Here is a 21,087-nt window from a genome sequence, read left to right as displayed (position 1 = left end):
GGACAAATAGATCCATGGAATAGAACAGAGAGTCCAGAAATAGACAAATACACACAAATATAGTTAACTGATCTTTGACAAAGGAGTAAAGGCAGCCCAGTGGGGAAAGGATAGTCTTTTCAAAAAATGGTGCTGAAATAACTGAATGTGAGAGAGAGAGAGAGAGAGAGAGAGAGAGAGAGAGAGAGAGAGAGAGAGAGAAAGAGAGAGAGAGGAGAGGGAGGGAGGGAGGAAGGAAGGGAAGAAAAGAAAAGAAGAAAGAATATAGACAGTGACCTTACTTACACCTTCTGCAAAAATTAACTCCAAATTGATTACAGACCTAAATGTAAAGCAAAAAACTATAAAACTTCTAGAAGATAACATAAAGGAAAATCTAGGTGACCTTTGGTTTGCCAGTGACATGAGATAACAACATTAAAGGCACAATCCATGAACACTGATAAGTTGGACTTCATTAAAATTTATAACTTCTGTTCTGTGAAAGACACTGTAAAGAGAAGGAAAATACAAGCCACAGATCGAGTAAAAATATCTGTAAAACATCTATCTGATAAAGAACTGGTATTCAAAATATGCAGAGAACTCTTAAAATTCAACAATCCAAATAAAAAATCAGCAAAAGACCTGACAGACATTTCACCAAGAAGGATATACAGATGCCAATAAGCATATGAAAAGACGCAAAATGCCATGTGTCACCAGGCAATTTCAAATCAGAAGAAAAATGAGATACCATTATGCACCTATTAAAATGGTTGACAAGGATATGGAAGAACAGAAACTTCATTGCTAGTGGGAATGCAGAATGGTACAGCCACTTTGGAAGACAGTATGGCAGTTTCTCACAAAATTAAACATAATCTTACTATACAATCTAGCAATTGCAATCCTTGGTAACTATCCAAATGAACTGAAAACTTATGTCACACAAAATCCTGTACACAAATGTTTATTGCAGCTTTGTTTATAACTGCCAAAATTTAGAAGCAACCAAGATATCTTTCAAAGAGAGAGTGGATAAACACACTATGGTACCTCCATATAGTGAAATATTTTTCAGCAATAAAAAGAAATGAACTATTAAATAAAAAGAAAGACACAAATGACCCAGAAATGCATATTCCTAAGTAAAAGAAACCAGTCTGAAAGGGCTACATACTATATGATTCCAACTGTATGACATTCTGGAGAAGGTAAAACTACAGAGACAGCAAAATGATCAGTGGTTATCAGGGATGCAAGAGGATCGAGAGAGAGATAAATAGGTGGAATGCCTCAGATTTCCAGGGCAGTAAAACTATTCTGTATGATACTTTAGTGGTGGTATCTCACATTATGCATTTCCCCAAAACCATATAACTAAAACAAAGAATGGAATCCTAATGTACACTATGAACTTAGTTAATAAGAATAATGTATTTTTTTTATAATTGGTTCATCAATTGTAACAAATGTACTACACTAATGCAAGATGTTAGTAATAGAAGAAATTTAGTGAGGGGGCTTTTGGGAGGAGGGAACTCTCTATACTTACAGCTCAATTTTTCTGTAAGCCTAAAAATTCTCTAAAATATAAAGTCTTTTAATTAAAGAAATACTCCAGGGTATAAATCACACTTCTCAACTTAAGTAAAGGCTTCAGGTAGCATTGTTAGCATTGTTTTACTTTTAAAAATGTTTTTCAGAAAATTTTAAAGTATCAAAGTTAAGCAAAAAGTGCATTAATCTTTTGAAGACTGTAGTTACTGGAAAACTCTAGCTCCTCCATGAAGCCTTCCCTAAATGCCTAATTCTTGGAACTCCCCTATAGCTTCATTTGTGACTCCCTTTGGGTGTTTATGTTGTATATATTTTATCATTATTTGTATATTCTTCTCCTTCAGTACACAGCAACTCCAGGAGGGCAAGGCCCACATTTTATTCATTTTTGTATTCCCAGCTGCCTAAGCACAGTACCTTATACCTAATAGTCAGTCAACAAGTGTTTATTTAGTACATATTACTATGGTCTGAATGTTTGTTTCCCCCTACCAAATTCATATGTTGAATTCTAACCCCCAGAATGATGGTATTTGGAGGCAGGGCCTTTAGGAGGTGAGTAGGTCATGAGGGCAGAACCCTCATGAATGAGATTAGTGCCCTTAGAAGAGTGCCCAGAGACCCTTCTTGCCCTTTACATCATATGAGGTTACAAAAAAAGACAGCGATCTATGAACCACCCAGTTTATGGCATTTTGTTATAGCAGCCCAGATGGACTGACACATATATTATCCATTACTCTATATAATAGATGCATTCTTGAAGAAATGAGGTATTGATAATATTTTTATAAATCACACTCTCCCCTGAAATTATTTTATAATTTTAAAATAGCTTATTTTCATTTCTAACAGATTAGTGAGAATATCTTTTTGTACTTGATATTTAATTTTTTGTGACCCCAATTTCTCTGTCAACTAAGTGGTTTCCAAGATGGTAGTGGTTAGAGAATATGAGTAAACTTTTTTACAATATTAAAACATTTATAAAATCAGATGATTTCAATAAATGTGTTTTATATTTTCCTTAAATCCTTATATTACATATTAAGTGTAACATACTAATAAAAAGACTGAAATTTTTAAAATCCTTAGAAGAGATTAATGATGATGTGATACTCCTATGATGTATGTGGATGATAAGAAAAGGTACTGCATAAAATTCGTAGGGATTTAAGGAATGAAGGCAAAGAGTATTCTCTCTGTCTCTATCTCTGTGTCTCTTGTGGCAATAGAACCACTAAACTATACCTCACACAGAATTCTACAGTACTAAAAGAGAATTGCTGTAACTTGGATAGAAGAAATACCAATCCATCCTCTTGGCCTCCTCTGGGCTGCAAAACATCTCTATATAATACAGTTTATCTTAAAAATCTTTGTTGGAGGCAATGACAGCATTAAGAATCTCAGAATCAAAAGAGCATTAAAAAGCAAATAAGCAAGCAGATGGTATGCTGTGGTCCCATATGTTAACCATGAAAGCCTCCCTTTTCCTTCTACTCACTAAACATTTCTCTCTTTCTGTCTTCCTTATCCTTCATGGATGCCTTAGGCCTTGTTATGAAACCACCACACACTGCTCAGATGGCTGGGTGGTATTCAATTAGAGCTGAAAAGGTTCCTGAACCCTGCCCTAAAATTCCAAGAAGTATGTGGAGGAGGTAGGGAAGATCTGAGTATAAAGGGGCATAGATTGGTCCAAAGTGCTTATATGCCAAAGCATGTAATCAGGCTGAGGAAAAAAATGGGAAGCCAAGGAATGAAAGGACTAACAATGCACCTAATGCACACAAATGATAAATCACACCTGCAGTACTACTCAAAAATAAATAAGGGACTCGCAATTCATGATGGCTAAGGAGTAAGACATGATCACCTTCCTCCCAACAGATACATCAAAAATACACCTACATGTGGAACAACTCCTACAAAACACCTACTGAATGCTGGCAGAAGACCTCAAACTTCCCAAAAGGCAAGAAACTCCCCCAGGTACCTGGGTAGGGCAAAAGAAAAGAGAAAAAACAGAGACAAAAGAATAGGGACAGGACCTGCACGTCTGGGAGGGAGCTGTGCAGGAGGAAAGGTTTCCACACACTAGGAAGCCCCTTCACTAGCAGAGACGGGGGTGGTGGGGTGGAAGCTTCAGAGCCACAAAGGAGAGTGCAGCAACAGGGGTGCAGGGGGCAAAGCAGAGAGACTCCCGCACAGAGGATGGGTGCTGACCAGCACTCACCAGCCTGAGAGGCCTGTCTGCTCAGCTGCCGGGGCGGGCAGGGGCTGGGAGCTAAGGCTTCAGCGTTCAAGGTCAGATCCCAGGGAGAGGACTTGGGTTGGCTGCGTGAACACAGCCTGAACGGGGGTAGTATGCCACAGCTAGCCAGTAGGGAGTCCGGGAAAAAGTCTGGACCTGCCTAAGAGGCAAGAGACAATTGTTTCAGGGTGCGTGAGGAGGGGGTATTCAGAGCAATGCCTAAACGAGCTCCAGAGATGGGTGCGAGCCGCGGATATCAGCGCGGACACCAGAGGCAGGCATGAAACGCTAAGGCTGCTGCTGCAGCCACCAAGAAGCCTGTGTGCCAGCACAGGTCACTATCCACACCGCCCCTCCCGGGAGCTTCTGCAGCCCACCACTGCCAGGGTCCCGTGATCCAGGAACAACTTCCCCGGGAGAATGCACAGCGCGCCTCAGGCTAGTGCAACATCACACTGGCCTCTGCTGCCGCAGACTCACCCCTCATTGCATACCACTCCCTCCCGCCATCACGAGTGAGCCACAGCCCCCAAATATGCTGCTACTTTAACCCCGTCCTGTCTGGGCGGGAAACAGATGCCCTCAGGTGACCTACATGCAGAAGTAGGGCCAATTCCAAAGTGTAGCCCCAGGAGCTGTGCTAACAAAGAAGAGAAATGGAAATTTCTCCGAGAAGCCTCAGAAGCAGCAGATTAAATCTCCACAATCAACTTGATGTACCCTGCATCTGTGGAACACCTGAATAGACAACGAATCTTCCCAAAATTAAGGCGGTGGACTTCAGAGTAACTGCAGACTTGGGGTTTGCTTTCTGCATCTGTTTCTGGTTTTATGTTTATTTTAGTTTAGTATTTAGAGCTTATTATTATTGGTAGATTTGTTTATTGATTTGCTTGCTCTCTTCCCTTTTTTGTTAAACGTATATATGTATTTTTCCTTTTTCTCTTTTTGTGAGAGTGTATGTGTATGCTTCTTTATGTGATTTTGTCTGAATAGCTTTGCTTTTACAATCTGTCCTAGGGTTCTGTCTGTCCATTTTTTTTTCTATAGTTTTTAGCACTTGTTAACATTGGTGGATTTGTTTTTTGGTTTGGTTTCTCTCTTCTTTCTTTCTGTTTTTATAGCACTTTTTTATTTTTAATAATTTTTTAAAATTTTAATAACTCTATTATTTCCCTCCTTCCTTCCTCCCTCGCTCCCTGCCTCCCTCCCTCCCTTCCTTCCTTTCCCTTTTTTTCTCAGCCGTGTGGCTGACAGGGTCTTGGTGCTCCAGCCGGGTGTCACGCCTGACCCTCTGAGGTGGGAGAGCCGACTTCAGGACACTGATCCATGAGAGACTTCCCGGCTGCACGAATTATCAAATGGTGAAAGATCTCCCAGAGATCTCCATCTCAATGCTAACACCCAGCTCCACTCAAAGACCAGCAAGGACCAGTGCTGGACACATTATGCAAAACAACTACCAAGACAGGAACACAAACCCACCCATCAGGAGAGAGGCTGTGTAAAATCATAGTAAATTCACAGACACCCCAAACCACACGACCAGATGCAGTCCTGCCCACAAGGAAGACAATATCCAGCTGCATCCACCAGAACACAGGCACCAGTCCCCTCCAGCAGGAAGCCTACACAACCCACTGAACCAAACTTACCCACTGGGGGCAGACACCAAAAACAACGGGAACTAAAAATCTACAGCCTGCGAAAAGGAGACCCCAAACACAGTAAGATAAGCAAAATGAGAAGACTAACAAACACACAGCAGATGAAGGAGCAAGGTAAAAATCCACCAGACCAAACAAAAGAAGAGGAAATAGACAGTCTACATGAAAAAGATTTCAGAGCAATAATAGTAAAGATGATCCAAAATCCTGAAAATACAAGGCAGAAACTACAAGAAACGTTTAACAAGGTCCTAGAAGAACTAAAGAGCAAACAAACAATGATGAACATCACAATAAATGAAATAAAAAATTCTCTAGAAGGAATCAATAGCAGAAAAACTGAGGCAGAAGAATGGATAAGTGACCTGGAAGATAAAATAGTGGAAATAACTACTGCAGAGCAGAATAAAGAAAAAAGAATGAAAAGAATTGAAGACACTCTCAGAGACCTCTGGAACAAGATCAAACGCACCAACATTCGAATTATAGGGGTACCAGAAGAAGAAGAGAAAAAAAAGGGACTGAGAAAATATTTGAAGAGATTATAGTTGAAAACATCCCTAATACGGGAAAGGAAATAGTCAATGAAGTCCAGGAAGTACAGAGAGTCTCATACAGGAAAAAATCAAGGAGAAACATGCTAAGACACATATATTAATCCAACTATCAAAAATTAAATACAAGAAAAAAATATTAAAAGCACCAAGGGAAAAGCAACAAACACAAGGGAACCTCCAATAAGGTTAACAGCTGACTTTTCAGCAGAAACTCTGTAAGCAAGAAGGGAGAGGCAGGACACATTTTAAGTGATGAAAGGGAAAAACCTACAACCAAGATTACTCTACCCAGCAAGGATCTCATTCAGATTCGACGGAGAAATTAAAACCTTTACAGACAAGCAAAAGCTAAGAGAATTTAGCACCACCAAACCAGCTTTACAACAAATGCTAAGAGAACTTCTCTAGGCAGGAAACACAACAGAAGGAAAAGACCTACAATAACAAACTCAGAACAATTAAGAAAATGGTAATAGAAACATACATATTGATAACAACCTTAGAAGTAAATGGATTAAATGCTCCAACCAAAAGATATACACTGGTTGAATGGATACAAAAACAATTCCTGTATACATGCTGTGTACAAGAGACCCACTTCAGACCTAGGGACACATACAGACTGAAAGGGAGGGGATGAAAAAAGATATTCCATGCAAATGAAAATCAAAAGAAAGCTGGAGTGGCAATTCTCATATCAGACAATATAGGACTTTAAAATAAAGATTATTACAAGAGACAAAGAAGGACACTACATAACGATCAAGAGATTGAGCCAGGAAGAAGATATAACAATTGTAAATGTCTATGCACCCAACATAAGAGCACCTCAATACATAAGGCAAATGTTAACAGCCATAAAAGGGGAAATCGACAGTAACACAATCATAGTAGGGGACTTTAACACCCCACTTTCACCAATGGACAGACCATCCAAAATGAAAATCAATAAGGAAACACAAGCTTTAAATGATACATTAAACAAGATGGACTTAACTGATATTTACAGGACATTCCATCCAAAAACAGCGGAATACACTTTCTTCTTAAGTGTTCATGGAACATTGTCCAGGATAGATCATATCTTGGGTCACATATCAAGTCTTGGTAAATTTAAGAAAACTGAAATTGTATTGAGCATCTTTCTGACCACAACAATATGGAACTAGATATCAATTACAGGAAAAAGTCTGTAAAAAATACAAACACATGGAGGCTAAACAATACACAACTAAATAACCAAGAGATCACTGAAGAAATCAAACAGGAAATCAAAAAATACCTAGAAACAAATGATAATGAAAACACGATGACGCAAAACCTATGGGATGCAGCAAAAGCAGCTCTAAGAGGGAAGTTTATAGCAACACAATCCTACCTCAAGAAATAAGAAACATCTCAAATAAACAACCTAACCTTACACCTAAAGCAATCAGAGAAAGAAGAACAAAATAACCCCAAAGTCAGCAGAAGGAAAGAAATCATAAAGATTAGATCAGAAATAAATGAAAAAGAAATGAAGAAAACGATAGCAAAGATCAATAAAACTAAAAGCTGGTTCTTTGAGAAGATAAGCAAAACTGATAAACCATTAGCCAGACTCATCAAGAAAAAAAGGGAGAAGACTCAAATCACTTGAATTAGAAATGAAAAAGGAGAAGTAACAACTGACACTGCAGAAATACAAAGGATCATGAGAGATTACTACAAGCAACTCTATGGCAATAAAATGGACAGCCTGGAAGAAATGGACAAATTCTTAGAAAAGCACAACCTTCCGAGACTGAACCAGGAAGAAAGAGAAAATATGAACAGACCAATAACAAGCACTGAAATTGAAACTGTGATTAAAAATCTTCCAACAAAGAAAGCCCAGGACCAGATGGCTTCACAGGTGAATTCTATCAAACATTTAGAGAAGAGCTAACATCTATTCTTCCCAAATCCTTCCAAAATATAGCAGAGGGAGGAACACTCCCAAACTCATTCTATGAGGCCACCATCACCCCGATACCCAAAGCAGCAAAGATGTCACAAGAAAAAGAAAACTACAGGTCAATACCACTGACGAACATAGATGCAAAAATCCTCAACAAAATACTAGGAAACAGAATCCAACAGCACATTAAAAGGATCATACACCATGATCAAGTGAGGTTGATCCCAGGAATGCAAGGATTCTTCAATATATGCAAATTAGTCAATGTGATAAACCATATTAACAAACTGAAGGATAAAAACCATATGATAATCTCAATAGATGCAGAAAAAGCTTTTGATAAAATTCAACATCTGTTTATGATAAAAACATGCCAGAAAGTAGGCATAGAGGGAACTTATCTCAACATAATAAGGGCCATATATGACAAACCCACAGCCAACATCCTCCTCAATGGTGAAAAACTGAAACCATTTCCACTAAGATCAGGAACGAAACAAGGTTGCCCATTCTCACCACTATTATTCAACATAGTTTTGGAAGCCTTAGCCACAGCAATCAGACAAGAAAAAGAAATAAAAGGAAGCCAAATCGGAAAAGAAGTAGTAAAACTGTCACTGTTTGTAGATGACATGATACTGTACATAGAGAATGCTAAAGATGCTACCAGAAAACTACTAGAGCTAATCAATGAATTTGGTAAAGTAGCAGGATACAAAGTTAATGCACAGAAATCTCTTGTATTCCTATACACTAATGATGAAAAATCTGAAAGAGAAATTAAGGAAACACTCCCATTTACCAGTGCAACAAAAAGAATAAAATACCTAGGAATAAACCTACCCAAAGAGACAAAAGACCTGTATGCAGAAAACTATAAGACACTGAGAAAGAAATTAAAGATGATACAAATAGATGGAGAGATACACCATGTTCTTGATTGGAAGAAGCAACACTGTGGAAATGAATATACTACACAAAGCAATCTACAGATTCAAAGCAATACCTATCAAACTACCAATGGCAGGTTTTACAGACCTAGAACAAAAAATTTCACAATTTGTATAGAAACACAAAAGACCCTGAATAGCCAAAGCAATCTTGAGAAAGATAAACGGAGCTGGAGGAATCAGGCTCCCTGTCTTCAGACTATACTATAAAGCTACAGTAATCAAGGCAGTATGGTACTGGAACAAAAACAGAAATACAGATCAATGGAACAGGATAGAAAGGCCAAAGATAAACCCATGCACATATGGTCCCCTTATCTTTGAGAAAGGAGACAAGAATATACAATGGAGAAAAGACAGCCTCTTTGATAAGTGGTGCTGGGAAAATTGCACAGCTACATGTAAAGGAATGAAAATAGAACACTCCCTAACACCATACACAAAAATAAACTCAAAATGGATTAACGACCTAAATGTAAGGCCAGACACTATCAAACTCTTAGAGAAAAACACAGGCAGAACACTCTATGACATAAATCACAGCAAGATCCTTTCTGACCCACCTCCTAGAGAAAGGGAAATAAAACAAAACTAAACCTAATCAAATCTAAAAGCTTTTGCACAGCAATGGAAACCATAAGCAAGAGGAAAAGAGAACCCCCAGAAAGGCAGAATAAATTTGCAAACAAAGCAACTGACAAAGGATTAATCTCCAAAATATACAAGCAGCTCATGCAGCTCAATATCAAAAACACAAACAACCCAATCCAAAAATGGGCAGAAGACCTAAACTGACATTTCTCCAAAGAAGATATACAAATGGCCAACAAACACATGAAAGGATGTTCAACATTGTTAATCATTAGAGAAATGCAAATCAAAACTACAATGAGGTATCACCTCATACCAGTCAGAACGGCCATCATCAAAAAATCTACAAACAATTAATGCTGGAGAGGGTGTGGAGAAAAGGGAACCCTTCTGCACTGTTGGTGGGAATGTAAATTGATACAGCCCCTATGGAGAACAGTATGGAGGTTCCTTAAGAAACTGACAATAGAACTACCATACGACCCAGCAATCCCACTACTGGGCATATACCCTGAGAAAACCATAATTCAAAAAGAGTCCTGCACGACAATGTTCATTGCACCTCTATTTACAATAGCCAGGACATGGAAGCAACCTAAGTGTCCATCGACAGATGAATGGATAAAGAAGAAGTGGCACATATATACAATGGAATATTACTCAGCCATAAAAAGAAACGAAATTGAGTTATTTGTAGTGAGGTGAATGGACCTAGAGACTGTCATACAGAGTGAAGTAAGTCAGAAAGAGAAAAACAAATACCATACGCTAACACATATATTTGGAATCTAAAGAAAAAAAAAACGTTGTGAAGAACCTAGGGGTAGGACAGGAATGAAGACGCAGACGTAGAGAATGGACTTGAGGACATGGGGAGGGGGAAGGGTAAACTGGGTCGAAGTGCAAGAGTGGCATGGACATATATACACTACCAAATGTAAAACAGCTAGTTAGTAGGAAGCAGCCACATAGCATAGCAAGATCAGCTAGGTGCTTTGTATCCATCTAGAGGGGTGGGATAGGGAGGGTGGGAAGGAGACACAAGAGGGAGGGGATATGGGGATATATGTATACATATAGCTGATGCACTTTGTCATACAGCAGTAACTAACACAACACTGTAAAGCAATTATACTCCAATAAAGGTGTTAAATAAATAAATAAATAATGACTAGGTTTTAAAGATTTGGCAGAGTGATTATTTTTAAACTGAGGACAGTATAGAAGCTGAACAAATGATGTTAGGAATGGTTAAATGCTACTACTATGCTCTACATTCCTAAAGTTGCTCTGTGGTGTAGTTCCTACCTAGTGAAAGAAAACTTTTAATATATATGCTCTGAAAGTACCAGCATGCATCATAACACCTGGTAATTTCCTCCTTTTCCTGATCCAAAAGAAATCAAAAATACATTTGGAAAACTTATTTCTCTATATTAATTTCGGTTTACTTGTAATCAGTTTATATGAGATTAGTACAGCACTTTCCATTCTATGGGTGCTCAGTGTTTGTTGACGGAAGAATCAAATATTAGCCTTCTGAAAATACTTCAGTCCTTATGGATGTTAACTTGGTCTGCATTTTATACCTGATATCGACCTGTCACCAAGCAACAAAAATTTACATTTTGAAGGACTGAAATTCACTCTAAAAACAAAGTCTAACACAAATGTCAGTACTTAGGACTCCTCCCTTTGACTAGCTTGGTCATCTTCTAAACTGCTCTCTTCAATTCAAAAGAAAGTCCAGAAAACAATCTGCCTTTAACTTGTCAGCAAGGTACTTACAATCACATGAAGGAATAAAGAGCAATTTGCTAATACTGCCTTGCACAGGAGCTCAGAAGAATCCTTATCCTTCAGTAATTTGTAGGTAAAAGACAATTCAGCAACCAATACTGCTCTAAAAATGAATGAGTTAAAATTTTTCAACATTAGCTAACAAAATTAGATTTGTAATACAGTTCTCTCTTTTCGGCTTGACAAAGAGAATAAAGTATGGATTCTTGGTTCGTTGCTCAGAATCTTCATTTAAATTCTCTCCCAGGGAAGTTCACTGGGAGAGTACTCACCAGAGCCCATAGATGAGAAAGGAGACAAGAAAATAGATGGAGTCTGACTGAATTATTTTGGTTTTACTCTCTAATCATGCCTTCCCTTTTTCCACTATTATTTACTTCCCTACAGGAACACATTTATCACAAGTGACGTCTGCAGTTGTTGTCTATTTCTGTTCTTTTATTTGATGAACTCATTAATTTGCATTGTTTCAACTATCACCTCAATATCTCTAGCCCTGGGCTCCTTCCTGAGCTTGTCTTGCATTTTGTATTATGAGCCACTTGATGTTCCACTGGCACCTCAAACTTAACATGCCCGAAACCAAAATTTTCATCTTCCCAAACAAGACTTCCTGACTTACTACCTACTTCTGTTAAAGGCATTATCATTCTCTCATCCTTGGCATCATCTTTGAATCCTATTCTGTTTTTTACTTTTAATATCTCATCCATTGCTAAGTCTTGTTGATTCTACCTCCCTTAATTCACAATATCCCTGGCATCTCTTCTCTCCATATTACCATCTCTATCACCCGCTCCAGTACAAACTACTATTACTTCTCATCTAGGCTATTACATTAGCCTCCTAACTGGCTGGTAAGTGTTTGCTGAATGAATGCATGAAATGAAAATGAATGAATGGTATCCCTACTTTAGGTCTCTCACCACCCTAATTCATCTTATACAACAGTCAAATTAATTCCCTAAAGTACAGCTCTAACCTTATTACTCTTCTACTCAAAATAGAGGTTCCTACTTCCAACATGATTAAATAAATTTTACAGTTTTACAGTTAAGGTATTTCACAGTAGGAATTCTATTTATCTTTCCAAGATTACTTCTAATTCCTCTGAAACATTATCTCTTCATTAGAGCAAAACTGGACTACTCACTTCTCCACTCACACTATATGATCTCTCTCATCTTGTCCATGTTATTCCTATACCTGTAACAATCCTACTCATCAATCCAGGCCTATCTCAGACATCACCTCCTCTGTGAAACCTTCCCTGACTCCCCATATTGGTGGTTCTTTCCTTTGAAGCCCTGCAATACTTGAATGGTACTTATTTTCAATCATTTATGACCTATGTTGTATTATGACAATAAGTAAAACTTGTCTTATCCTTATAATTTGAGAAAAAAATGTGCTTTACTCATATTTGAATACCCTGCAGGGCCAAGAACCATACTTGTATGACAAGTTCTCAGTAAATATTTTTAGGATAGGGTAAAGAATGAGTAAATAAAAGGGAACACACAGGACACAGAGAAGAAATAAGTGATAAGAACTGGGTTCTAAAACAATGTATTAACCCTTATACATAGAATGATAACCAAATTATAGCCAAATCTCATTTATACTTTTGAGCAGACATTTTTTTGTACCATATTTCTGATGGAAATCCAAATCTATTTTTATTTTAACACGTATGTAATGTTTTATTATGTGCCAGGTACTGTTCTAAGTCTTTTATATGTTAATTTATTTAATTCTTATGACAACCTATTTTACCTTTTTTTACAAACTGGGAAACCAAGGAATGGACAGTAAGCAATTTACCCAAGTTTACAAGGTTAGTAAGAGGCAGAGCCCACGAAGCCTAACTTGAGACTATAATATGTACTATGACTATATATTGTACCTAAAGATAATAGAATTCACTGACTTTAAAATCTGAATAAATTGAAAGGAGTTCTTCTTGAAAGCCCAGAATCATTATCATAACTTTGCCTTATTAAAATGTGTTACAGTATAGTGATAAACTGAGGAGGCTGCTAAGATGTAGAGGGTCCCTATACTGAATGTACCAAAATGCCCAGCTTTTTGGCTTTTGGGGTTTTTTAAGTTTTTCTGTTTTATTTTTCCCTTCATGTCACACTGCTGTTTACCACTTATGACTATTAATGTACCTAAAATGTCTTCATCCTCTTTTCAATTTACTAGGAACTGAAAACTAAGCTTACCAGAAATATGTATTAAATAAAAGCCAGCAGGACTCTGAGGAGCTTCTTTTACAAGTTCCTTATGCTTTGTTACAACCCACGATCCTGTATCTTACACTGGTTTCAGGAAGAATTCCATTAGGTTGAGGCTGTTATAAGTCTGATACATAGATAAATCAGGCATTATCATATAATTTCTGCTGACTGAATAGAAGAGTTACATAAACGAGGGCCCTAAATGTTGACAATACTCCCCAAAGTGACTTATATCAGCCTAAGTTTCTTTACTAGAAAATGTCATAGTATTTCCTAGTTATAGCAACAAACAATACATAATTTCTCTTATTCTTACCTTTGCTCCACCCAAAAATCCCAAGGAAATGGCAACCCTAGCTCGTAGATCTGGCCTGTCTCTGGGCCACACATAAGAGAGCATTGCTTTTATGATTTTCTGAGTATCAACATCTTTTAACTGTTGAAAGAGAGAACAAAAGCAGTGAGTAACATGTCATTTCAAAAATAAATATAGTTCAATAGTGTAGAATTATGTAAATATTTGAGGAAAATACGAAAACATTACAAACATAACTTTTATTCTGAATCTAAGGTCAATATCTTTTAAACTCAAACTATTTCAATAGTTTTTTAAAAGCTACTTATTTCTCTAAATTTCTTACTTTCAGCTATAGCCATCCTCATATTGTCAAAAAGTTATCCATACATTTATTTGAAGTTATCTATACATTTATTTCTTATCTATTAAGCTATCAAAATATTACATAAAATTTAAGAAATATTTCCATATTTCCATCTTTGTGGTCAAAATCTTTACATACGTTGGCCTCTTTATCAGTATGTTTATGTAAGATATTTTGGAACCCTACGTCCATCCTCATGACAGAGCACAGTTACAATACAGTGTTTAGGAAAGTATGAGTCTTGGCATTGACTATATAGAACAGAAGCTGGGTTATTAAAAATTTCAACAAAAACATAACTTTCCAGTCATACTTAATCTGACTTAAATCTACCGTACATTTTTCTTTTTCCCAAGTTCCCGAGGCAACATTCCCATTAAATCTTTTTGTTTTAGTTTCAGCTTTTAGAAACAGATATTAAGAATGAAACCTACACTTTCCAAAACCAAAATATGTACACACATTCCCAAACTACTATATTATTTTAGTTGGTGAAATAATCCCCATTTTAAAAATTGAAGTATCTGGGCTTCCCTGGTGGTGCAGTGGTTGAGAGTCCGCCTGCCTATGCAGGAGACACGGGTTCGAGCCCTGGTCCGGGAAGATCCCAGATGCCACAGAGCAACTAAGCCCGTGTGCCACAACTACTGAGCCTGCACTCTAGAGCCCGCAAGCCACAACTGCTGAAGCCATGTGCCTAGAGCCCATGCTCTGCAACAAGAGAAGCCACAGCAATAAGCCCACGCATCACAACGAAGAGTAGCCCCCGCTCACTGCAACTAGAGAAAGGCCCGCGTGCAGCAACGAAGACCCAGTGCAGCCAAAAATAAATTAATAAATAAATGTATTTAAAAAATTGAAGTATCTAATCAATTTCTGTAAAAGGTATTAAAAAATAAGAAGAAAGTTAATGCTCATTGTTGGTGAAGGTATATGGAAATAGGTACTCTAATACACTGCTAATGGGAGAGTGCACTGAAATAATCTTTCTGGAAAGCAATTTGATATCTGCCATAAGCTTTTAAAATAATTCTGCCCTTTGCATTGAGAATTCCACTTCTGGGAACTTAATGCTTTAAAAAAATATATTAATATTCTCCAAGTTGAATCAATTTTACTTCCTAAAAATCTCTTGAATTTGTCTACTTCTTTCTGTTTCCACCACAAACATAATCCAAGCTATCATCTTTCTCACATAAATCACTGCAACAATCTCCTAACTGATCTCCTTGCATCCGCTCTGCTCCTGGTCCGATTAGTTCAGCCTGCAATCAGATATTACTCAGTTTAAAATCCTTCAATGCATATAATATGCATAAAATAGATAACTAATAAGAACCTGTTGTATAAAAAATAAATTAAATAAAATTCAAAAATTCAAAAAAAAGTAAAAATAAAGCATTGCTAAATATATATATATATATATATATATATATATATATACACACACACACACACACACACACACTCACACACACGGCCCTAAATATAAAAAGATGCTCAACTTTACTCATACAAATAAAAAGTGCAAATTAAAACAACTCTGATATATTTTTTATCCGATCAGATTAGCAAAGATAATACTTTGTTTTGGTGAAATTGTTAAGAGATGGGCACTCCTAAATATTTGTTTTTATATTCAAAGATCATCTCTGGAAAGATACCAAAGAAATTGGTAATAATGTTTGCCTCTGGGACGGGGAACAGGGTAGGGGGAAGATTTTTTTTTTAATTCTGTATCCTTTTGTTCCTTTTGAATTTTGAACCATGTGAATGTGTTACCTTTTTAAAAAATTAATAAAATTTTAATTAATAAAAAATATAAATTGAAGTAAACAAACAAACAGAAAAACCCTTCAATGGCATCCTATCACTCCTAGGATAAAGATCAAAGTCCATACCATGGCTTATGAGGCTCTGCTTGCCCTGGCCTCTAGCTTCCTCTCTAGTCATGTCTTATACTACTGCTTTCAGTGTTCATGCCACACTACCTTTCTTTCAGCTCCTCAAATAGACTATAATCCCTCCTGCCACAAGGCCTTTGCACAATACCTTTCACTTTGTCTGGAATAATCTCTCTCTCTGAAACACCAACCTGCCCTCAACTTCTTCCAATTAGTTAACTGCCAGCTCAGGCAGCACCTCCTCAATGAGGTCTTCCCTAACCCCAGTCAGGATCCTTGGCTATATTCTCTCACAGAACAGTATTCCTTTTCTTTCAGAGAATCCATTTCAGTTATAAACTACATATTCAACAATGTGATTATCTGATTAACAACTGCTCTCCTGCTAGAATTTAAATTGCACATGAGTAGTAACTTTGTGTTTTGTGCTCACTGTTGTAACCCAATACTAAACACAATGGCTGACACGCAGTAAAGGTACTCAACGAATAATGAATATTTATTGAATAAAGGGATGAAAAATTTAGCCATAAGGATGTTCATTCCCATGCTGTTTTAATAGGGGAAAAATTGGGTTTAGGCTAAATGATCAACAGTGGAGAATCATGTAAACAAGTTACAGTGAATGCATACAGCAAAATATAGCCATTCAGAAATATATGCAGTAACACAGAAACACATTAAGTGAAAAAAGCAGAGTACAAAACATTTTTTGTGGAAAAAAATGTTATGTGTGTGTGAGTTTACACATGCGTACAAATGGATCTGGAAAGCAATACCCCCAAAGTGTTAACATCAGTAGCTGTGAATAGATGGAATCATTGATGATTTTTTATATTCTTTTTGCTTTCTTGTTTTCTGTAGTTCACATATAATAAGAAGAAAATTTAATTCATTTTGGGGGGAAAGTTAGACAATTTCAAGTAGATTTGCACAGCAAAGAATGGGGGGAAACTGTCAACATATAAGAAATCCAGGACAACACATTATATTATACAGGGTAGCTTTATATTATAGTTATTTCATCCAAGACTCAGCAAACTATTTTCTAGTCTCTTTTATTCAGTTTATTGAGTAAACAGTAACAGAAATAAAACTGTTCATATTGTACTGAAAACAGGACTACCTTCTTGAGCTGCTTTAAATACACTGGATTGCAAAAACATGAAATGCTGAAAGTATAGCTCTTAATGCTTTATTTTATACACACATATGAGCTCTCATAACTGGTAGGGTATTTTTAAAAAGGGAATAAAGCTGTAATTTTAATATTCACTTTTCCAATTGAACTAATACTAAACAAATATAATTTGATGTGTTATAACACAAACTGCGACATTTCAACTACTTCCCCATTTCACAAGTTTCGTCTGTCTTATTTTTCTTGAGGGAATAATAGCAAAAAGGCCCTGTTTCCACATATCTTTAGAAGCGCTCTCTCTTGTCAAAAACGTTCTACAACACACCCCAAAATTTCTTCAATAAGGACACAGAGAAGTTATGGCTAAGAGCAAAAAAATTATTCTAGTTGGCTTAATAGCACATAAAATGTCACCACCTCATTTAACAAAATGGGTTCTAAAGTTGTGTAATCATGCATTATGAGTCCATTAGGCTGTAAAGTACATGTCTTTCAGTTATAGTTTGGATAAACGACAAAGTTTGAAAAATAACGTCTTTTTTAAAGAGCAGGCCAAATCAAGAGGCATTTCAGAGGCTGAGGCACATTTTTAAAGTATTTTAAACCAACTTATTTATTCCTGCTGCACAAGAGTAAAATAAAATTGAAGGCCTCAATACAGATCCTGAAAGATAATATACCCCCTTTCAAAATCATCACAGTTAATTCATACTGGACACCCAATGGTAATCCTGAAAGACAAAAGACTTATCTAAAGCTGAAAAGAGACCAGTCGCAGCTTAAGGCTGAATCAGATACCATCTTCACATCAACTCATCTTTCCATTTCAGGCTGAGCAATACAAATAGCATATACACCATTTTAAGATCACATTCTTAAAGAAAAGGTGAGAAATGTAGGAAATGATCAAGGAGGATGACAAGAAATTGAATTATTTGAAAACACACTATCTAAGGAGTAATTATATTATAGTATAGGGGGAAAAAACCCAATGATTTAAGAAAAGAAAGTTCTTTCTCAAGGGTCAAAATCCCTGAAGTAATCAACGGTTGATATCATAGTAGTTTTTCTTTAAGCCTTGCTTACACATAAACAGAAAATATGAAATTTTATGAAATTCTTTAACCTTTATAATTTTCACAGTACACAGAATTTAGAAGTTGTTTTTAAAACATAACTGTGATTACTACATCATGATAACAAAAGTTCGCTAAAATGAACACTATAGAAATATTAAAAAGCCTGTAAAAGTAGGAGTCAATCTACTTTCCTCCTCTGCTATCATATACAATGTGGCCTTCCTGCTGTAGCTAGATAGCCTCAAGTTCAAAACATGAAACTGATATTTTAAGCCCCATTACACTGTAAAACTACTACTACGTTAGTATGAGGAATAAAAGTTTTTAGAAAGGTCTCAACTATATACTGGAATTAGCTAGCCATAATAAAGGAAAGCAATTAGATTCAGAATAAAAACACAAGAGTAACAAAAGAAGGAATTCAAATTGGCTCACTAAGATCTTTGAATGATAACAAAATTGTACTGAATTTTTTCCCCCTAGAAATGAGTTTGGAAGAAAAGGTTTGGAGACATCAGAGAGCTATCAAAGAAGAGATGAAAGTAAGTGAAAACAAGCTGGACAAAAAGAAAACAGCAGGTACCAGAGAAGAAACTTGCTTGATACTAGAAACAATCCTCAATAAATATTTATTCAATTAATGAATTAACTATTCTTAAGCACATGAGGACAAGTTCCAGGAGGAACACCTAAATGCTCGATTTATTAAGCCATCACAACTTTTCACGGATTTTTAAATATTTATTTATTTGGTATTAATATATAGCTTAATAAGCTTTATGAGGCTGGGCAGGTAAGAAAAAATAATGAAAGGAATATCTACTTGTACACAGGGAGCTGAAACAGCACAGTAGGCCAAAAACAAACATGAAAGTAACACTGGAAGTACCTGACCCAACAGTGTATAACTGGAAAGCCACAAACTGTACTGCTTATATGCAGCACTGCTCAATTTAACAGCATGACCTGAGGGAAAGATGCAGTTGCTCATAGTCATAAGTACTCTAAGTGAATACCTATAGCTAATAACCATGTGGACAGGGCACAAAAAGGACAAGTAAAAAATTAAAACACACCTGGAGCAGCTCACCTGGTAGAATTCTCAGATATTACAGATAACTGTATATTGATAAACTGAATGCATTTTGCTTCTCAAGTCAGTGATTTCATATTTCTCACCAGAAAAGGCTGTTTAGCACTGAAGCAAGAACAATTTTTTCTACCAAAAGTCCACTCATTTCAAGGGAGTGGAGCCCACTGGGCTTCGATAGGAAAATGAAAGAGTAAGAAAAAAAAAGATTTTTGATAAAGGCAGCAGAATCACCTTTTCTTGCAAGGTGAATTTATATAAGAATTCTGGTTTTAGAGACATTCTAAATTTCACTAGCAAGAAATGTTCTAACTCACAGAATCAAGGGATTGGTTTAGAAGGAAACTACTTGGGGGCAAAACTTATGGAGAGGAAGAAAATAAATACACCAAAAAATTTTGGATGCTATTTGTTTTGTATAAATGTGGGCTATAGGCTGAATGTTTTCTCTCTAAAGAACTAATTTAGCAGAGACTTTGGAAATGCCCACAATTTCAAGGATACGCAAGCCATCCAAAGAACTGTCTCTTCAATCCAAGCTAAAGATAACTAACTGCAATTAAAGGAATAATTTTAACCACTACTTCAATACTGTTAGGGATAACAGTGGCTTGATAAAAGCTAGGTCAAAAGATAAGAAATCTGAGTAGATATCTAATGGAAAAATCTAGAAAGTAAGTGAAAATCTTTTCCCACATTATTGGGGATATAAGCATATGAGTTTATGGGTGGGAGAGGAAAGATATATTAATTGTCAGGAAAAGCTTTGCAATTATTGTTGCTTTCTCTATACCTCGAAGTTTGTTTTCTAAGCTCTGTTGGTCTGAAACTGCAATGAAGAGCTTATCTGGCAGTGAAAAGGCCCTAGGAAAAAAATGGCTTATTCTATATATGAGATGGATTTGAACCCAACAGTCAATTTAATAATTTATAATTTAAAAAACTACCAAGTTGACTGATATTTGCATTGGCTACTCAGTGAATTCTCTATCTCAAAGGGAAGTCAATTTGAGAAATCGAATAAAGATCATAAGGCTGCTTGATGATGGATGTAATCAGAGCTGAAAAATGGCCTCTCCATGTCATACAGGTATTCTTGTCCACTGGTCTGTGTGTCCACTCATTTTAACAAACCTGGAGGCTTATTATTCCATTTTCTCTCCAATCCTCCATTTTTTAATACTCTAAGTTGCTGTTTCACTTCTTTGATTATATGAATATTTATATCAAAGCCTCTGATTGCTCTAGTAAATGCTAATCTCTCTTTCAATACTACTAGCTTCTGGCAATATCTAATCAATAAGGATATGTTTCTAACATTAAAAAAAGAACATGTCAAGCAAAGTCCAGGAAGCAGTCCTTATATTAAGCTCTGCATTATTCGTGTTTTTATTATGAGCACAGGATTACCTAAATTTACTAACAGATGCTTCTCCCAAAGAGGCACATAATAAAGTTTAAATGCAGGAGCAAAGTTCCAAAATCCTTTAAAAATCTGAAGATTCTATTATAAAACAAGTAAGACTTTAATTCATCTCTTTTAACAACAGGAGCTTCCAAATATTGAAACTGCCACTCTTTTTTCACAACCCCTTTACTATAGCCACATTGGATAAACAAATGATTTAAATACCTTCTGAGTAGCATTATTAATGCTTAAGAACA

The 21,087-nt window shown here is 36.4% G+C and overlaps 1 protein-coding gene across 6 annotated transcripts in view; it reads right to left on the bottom strand.

Annotated features, from left to right (window-relative positions):
* The window catches only part of ABCB7 (ATP binding cassette subfamily B member 7), a 139,732-nt gene that overhangs the window by 66,686 nt on the left and 51,959 nt on the right, over window positions 1-21,087 (bottom strand). For 5 of the 6 annotated variants that reach the window (XM_019932160.3, XM_019932163.3, XM_019932164.3 and 2 more), the window contains one exon: window positions 13,863-13,982. The exons of the other annotated variant lie outside the window; for it this stretch is intronic. In XM_019932160.3, the coding sequence (XP_019787719.1) occupies window positions 13,863-13,982 (120 nt within the window). The remainder of the gene's footprint in view (window positions 1-13,862; window positions 13,983-21,087) is intronic. 6 annotated transcript variants of the gene reach the window in all.

The sequence above is a fragment of the Tursiops truncatus genome, chromosome X (genome assembly GCF_011762595.2).
Source record: "Tursiops truncatus isolate mTurTru1 chromosome X, mTurTru1.mat.Y, whole genome shotgun sequence".
Lineage (NCBI taxonomy): Eukaryota > Metazoa > Chordata > Mammalia > Artiodactyla > Delphinidae > Tursiops > Tursiops truncatus.
The sequence above is the reverse complement of the archived record's forward strand: the minus strand, read 5'-3'. Positions and strand labels throughout refer to the sequence as shown.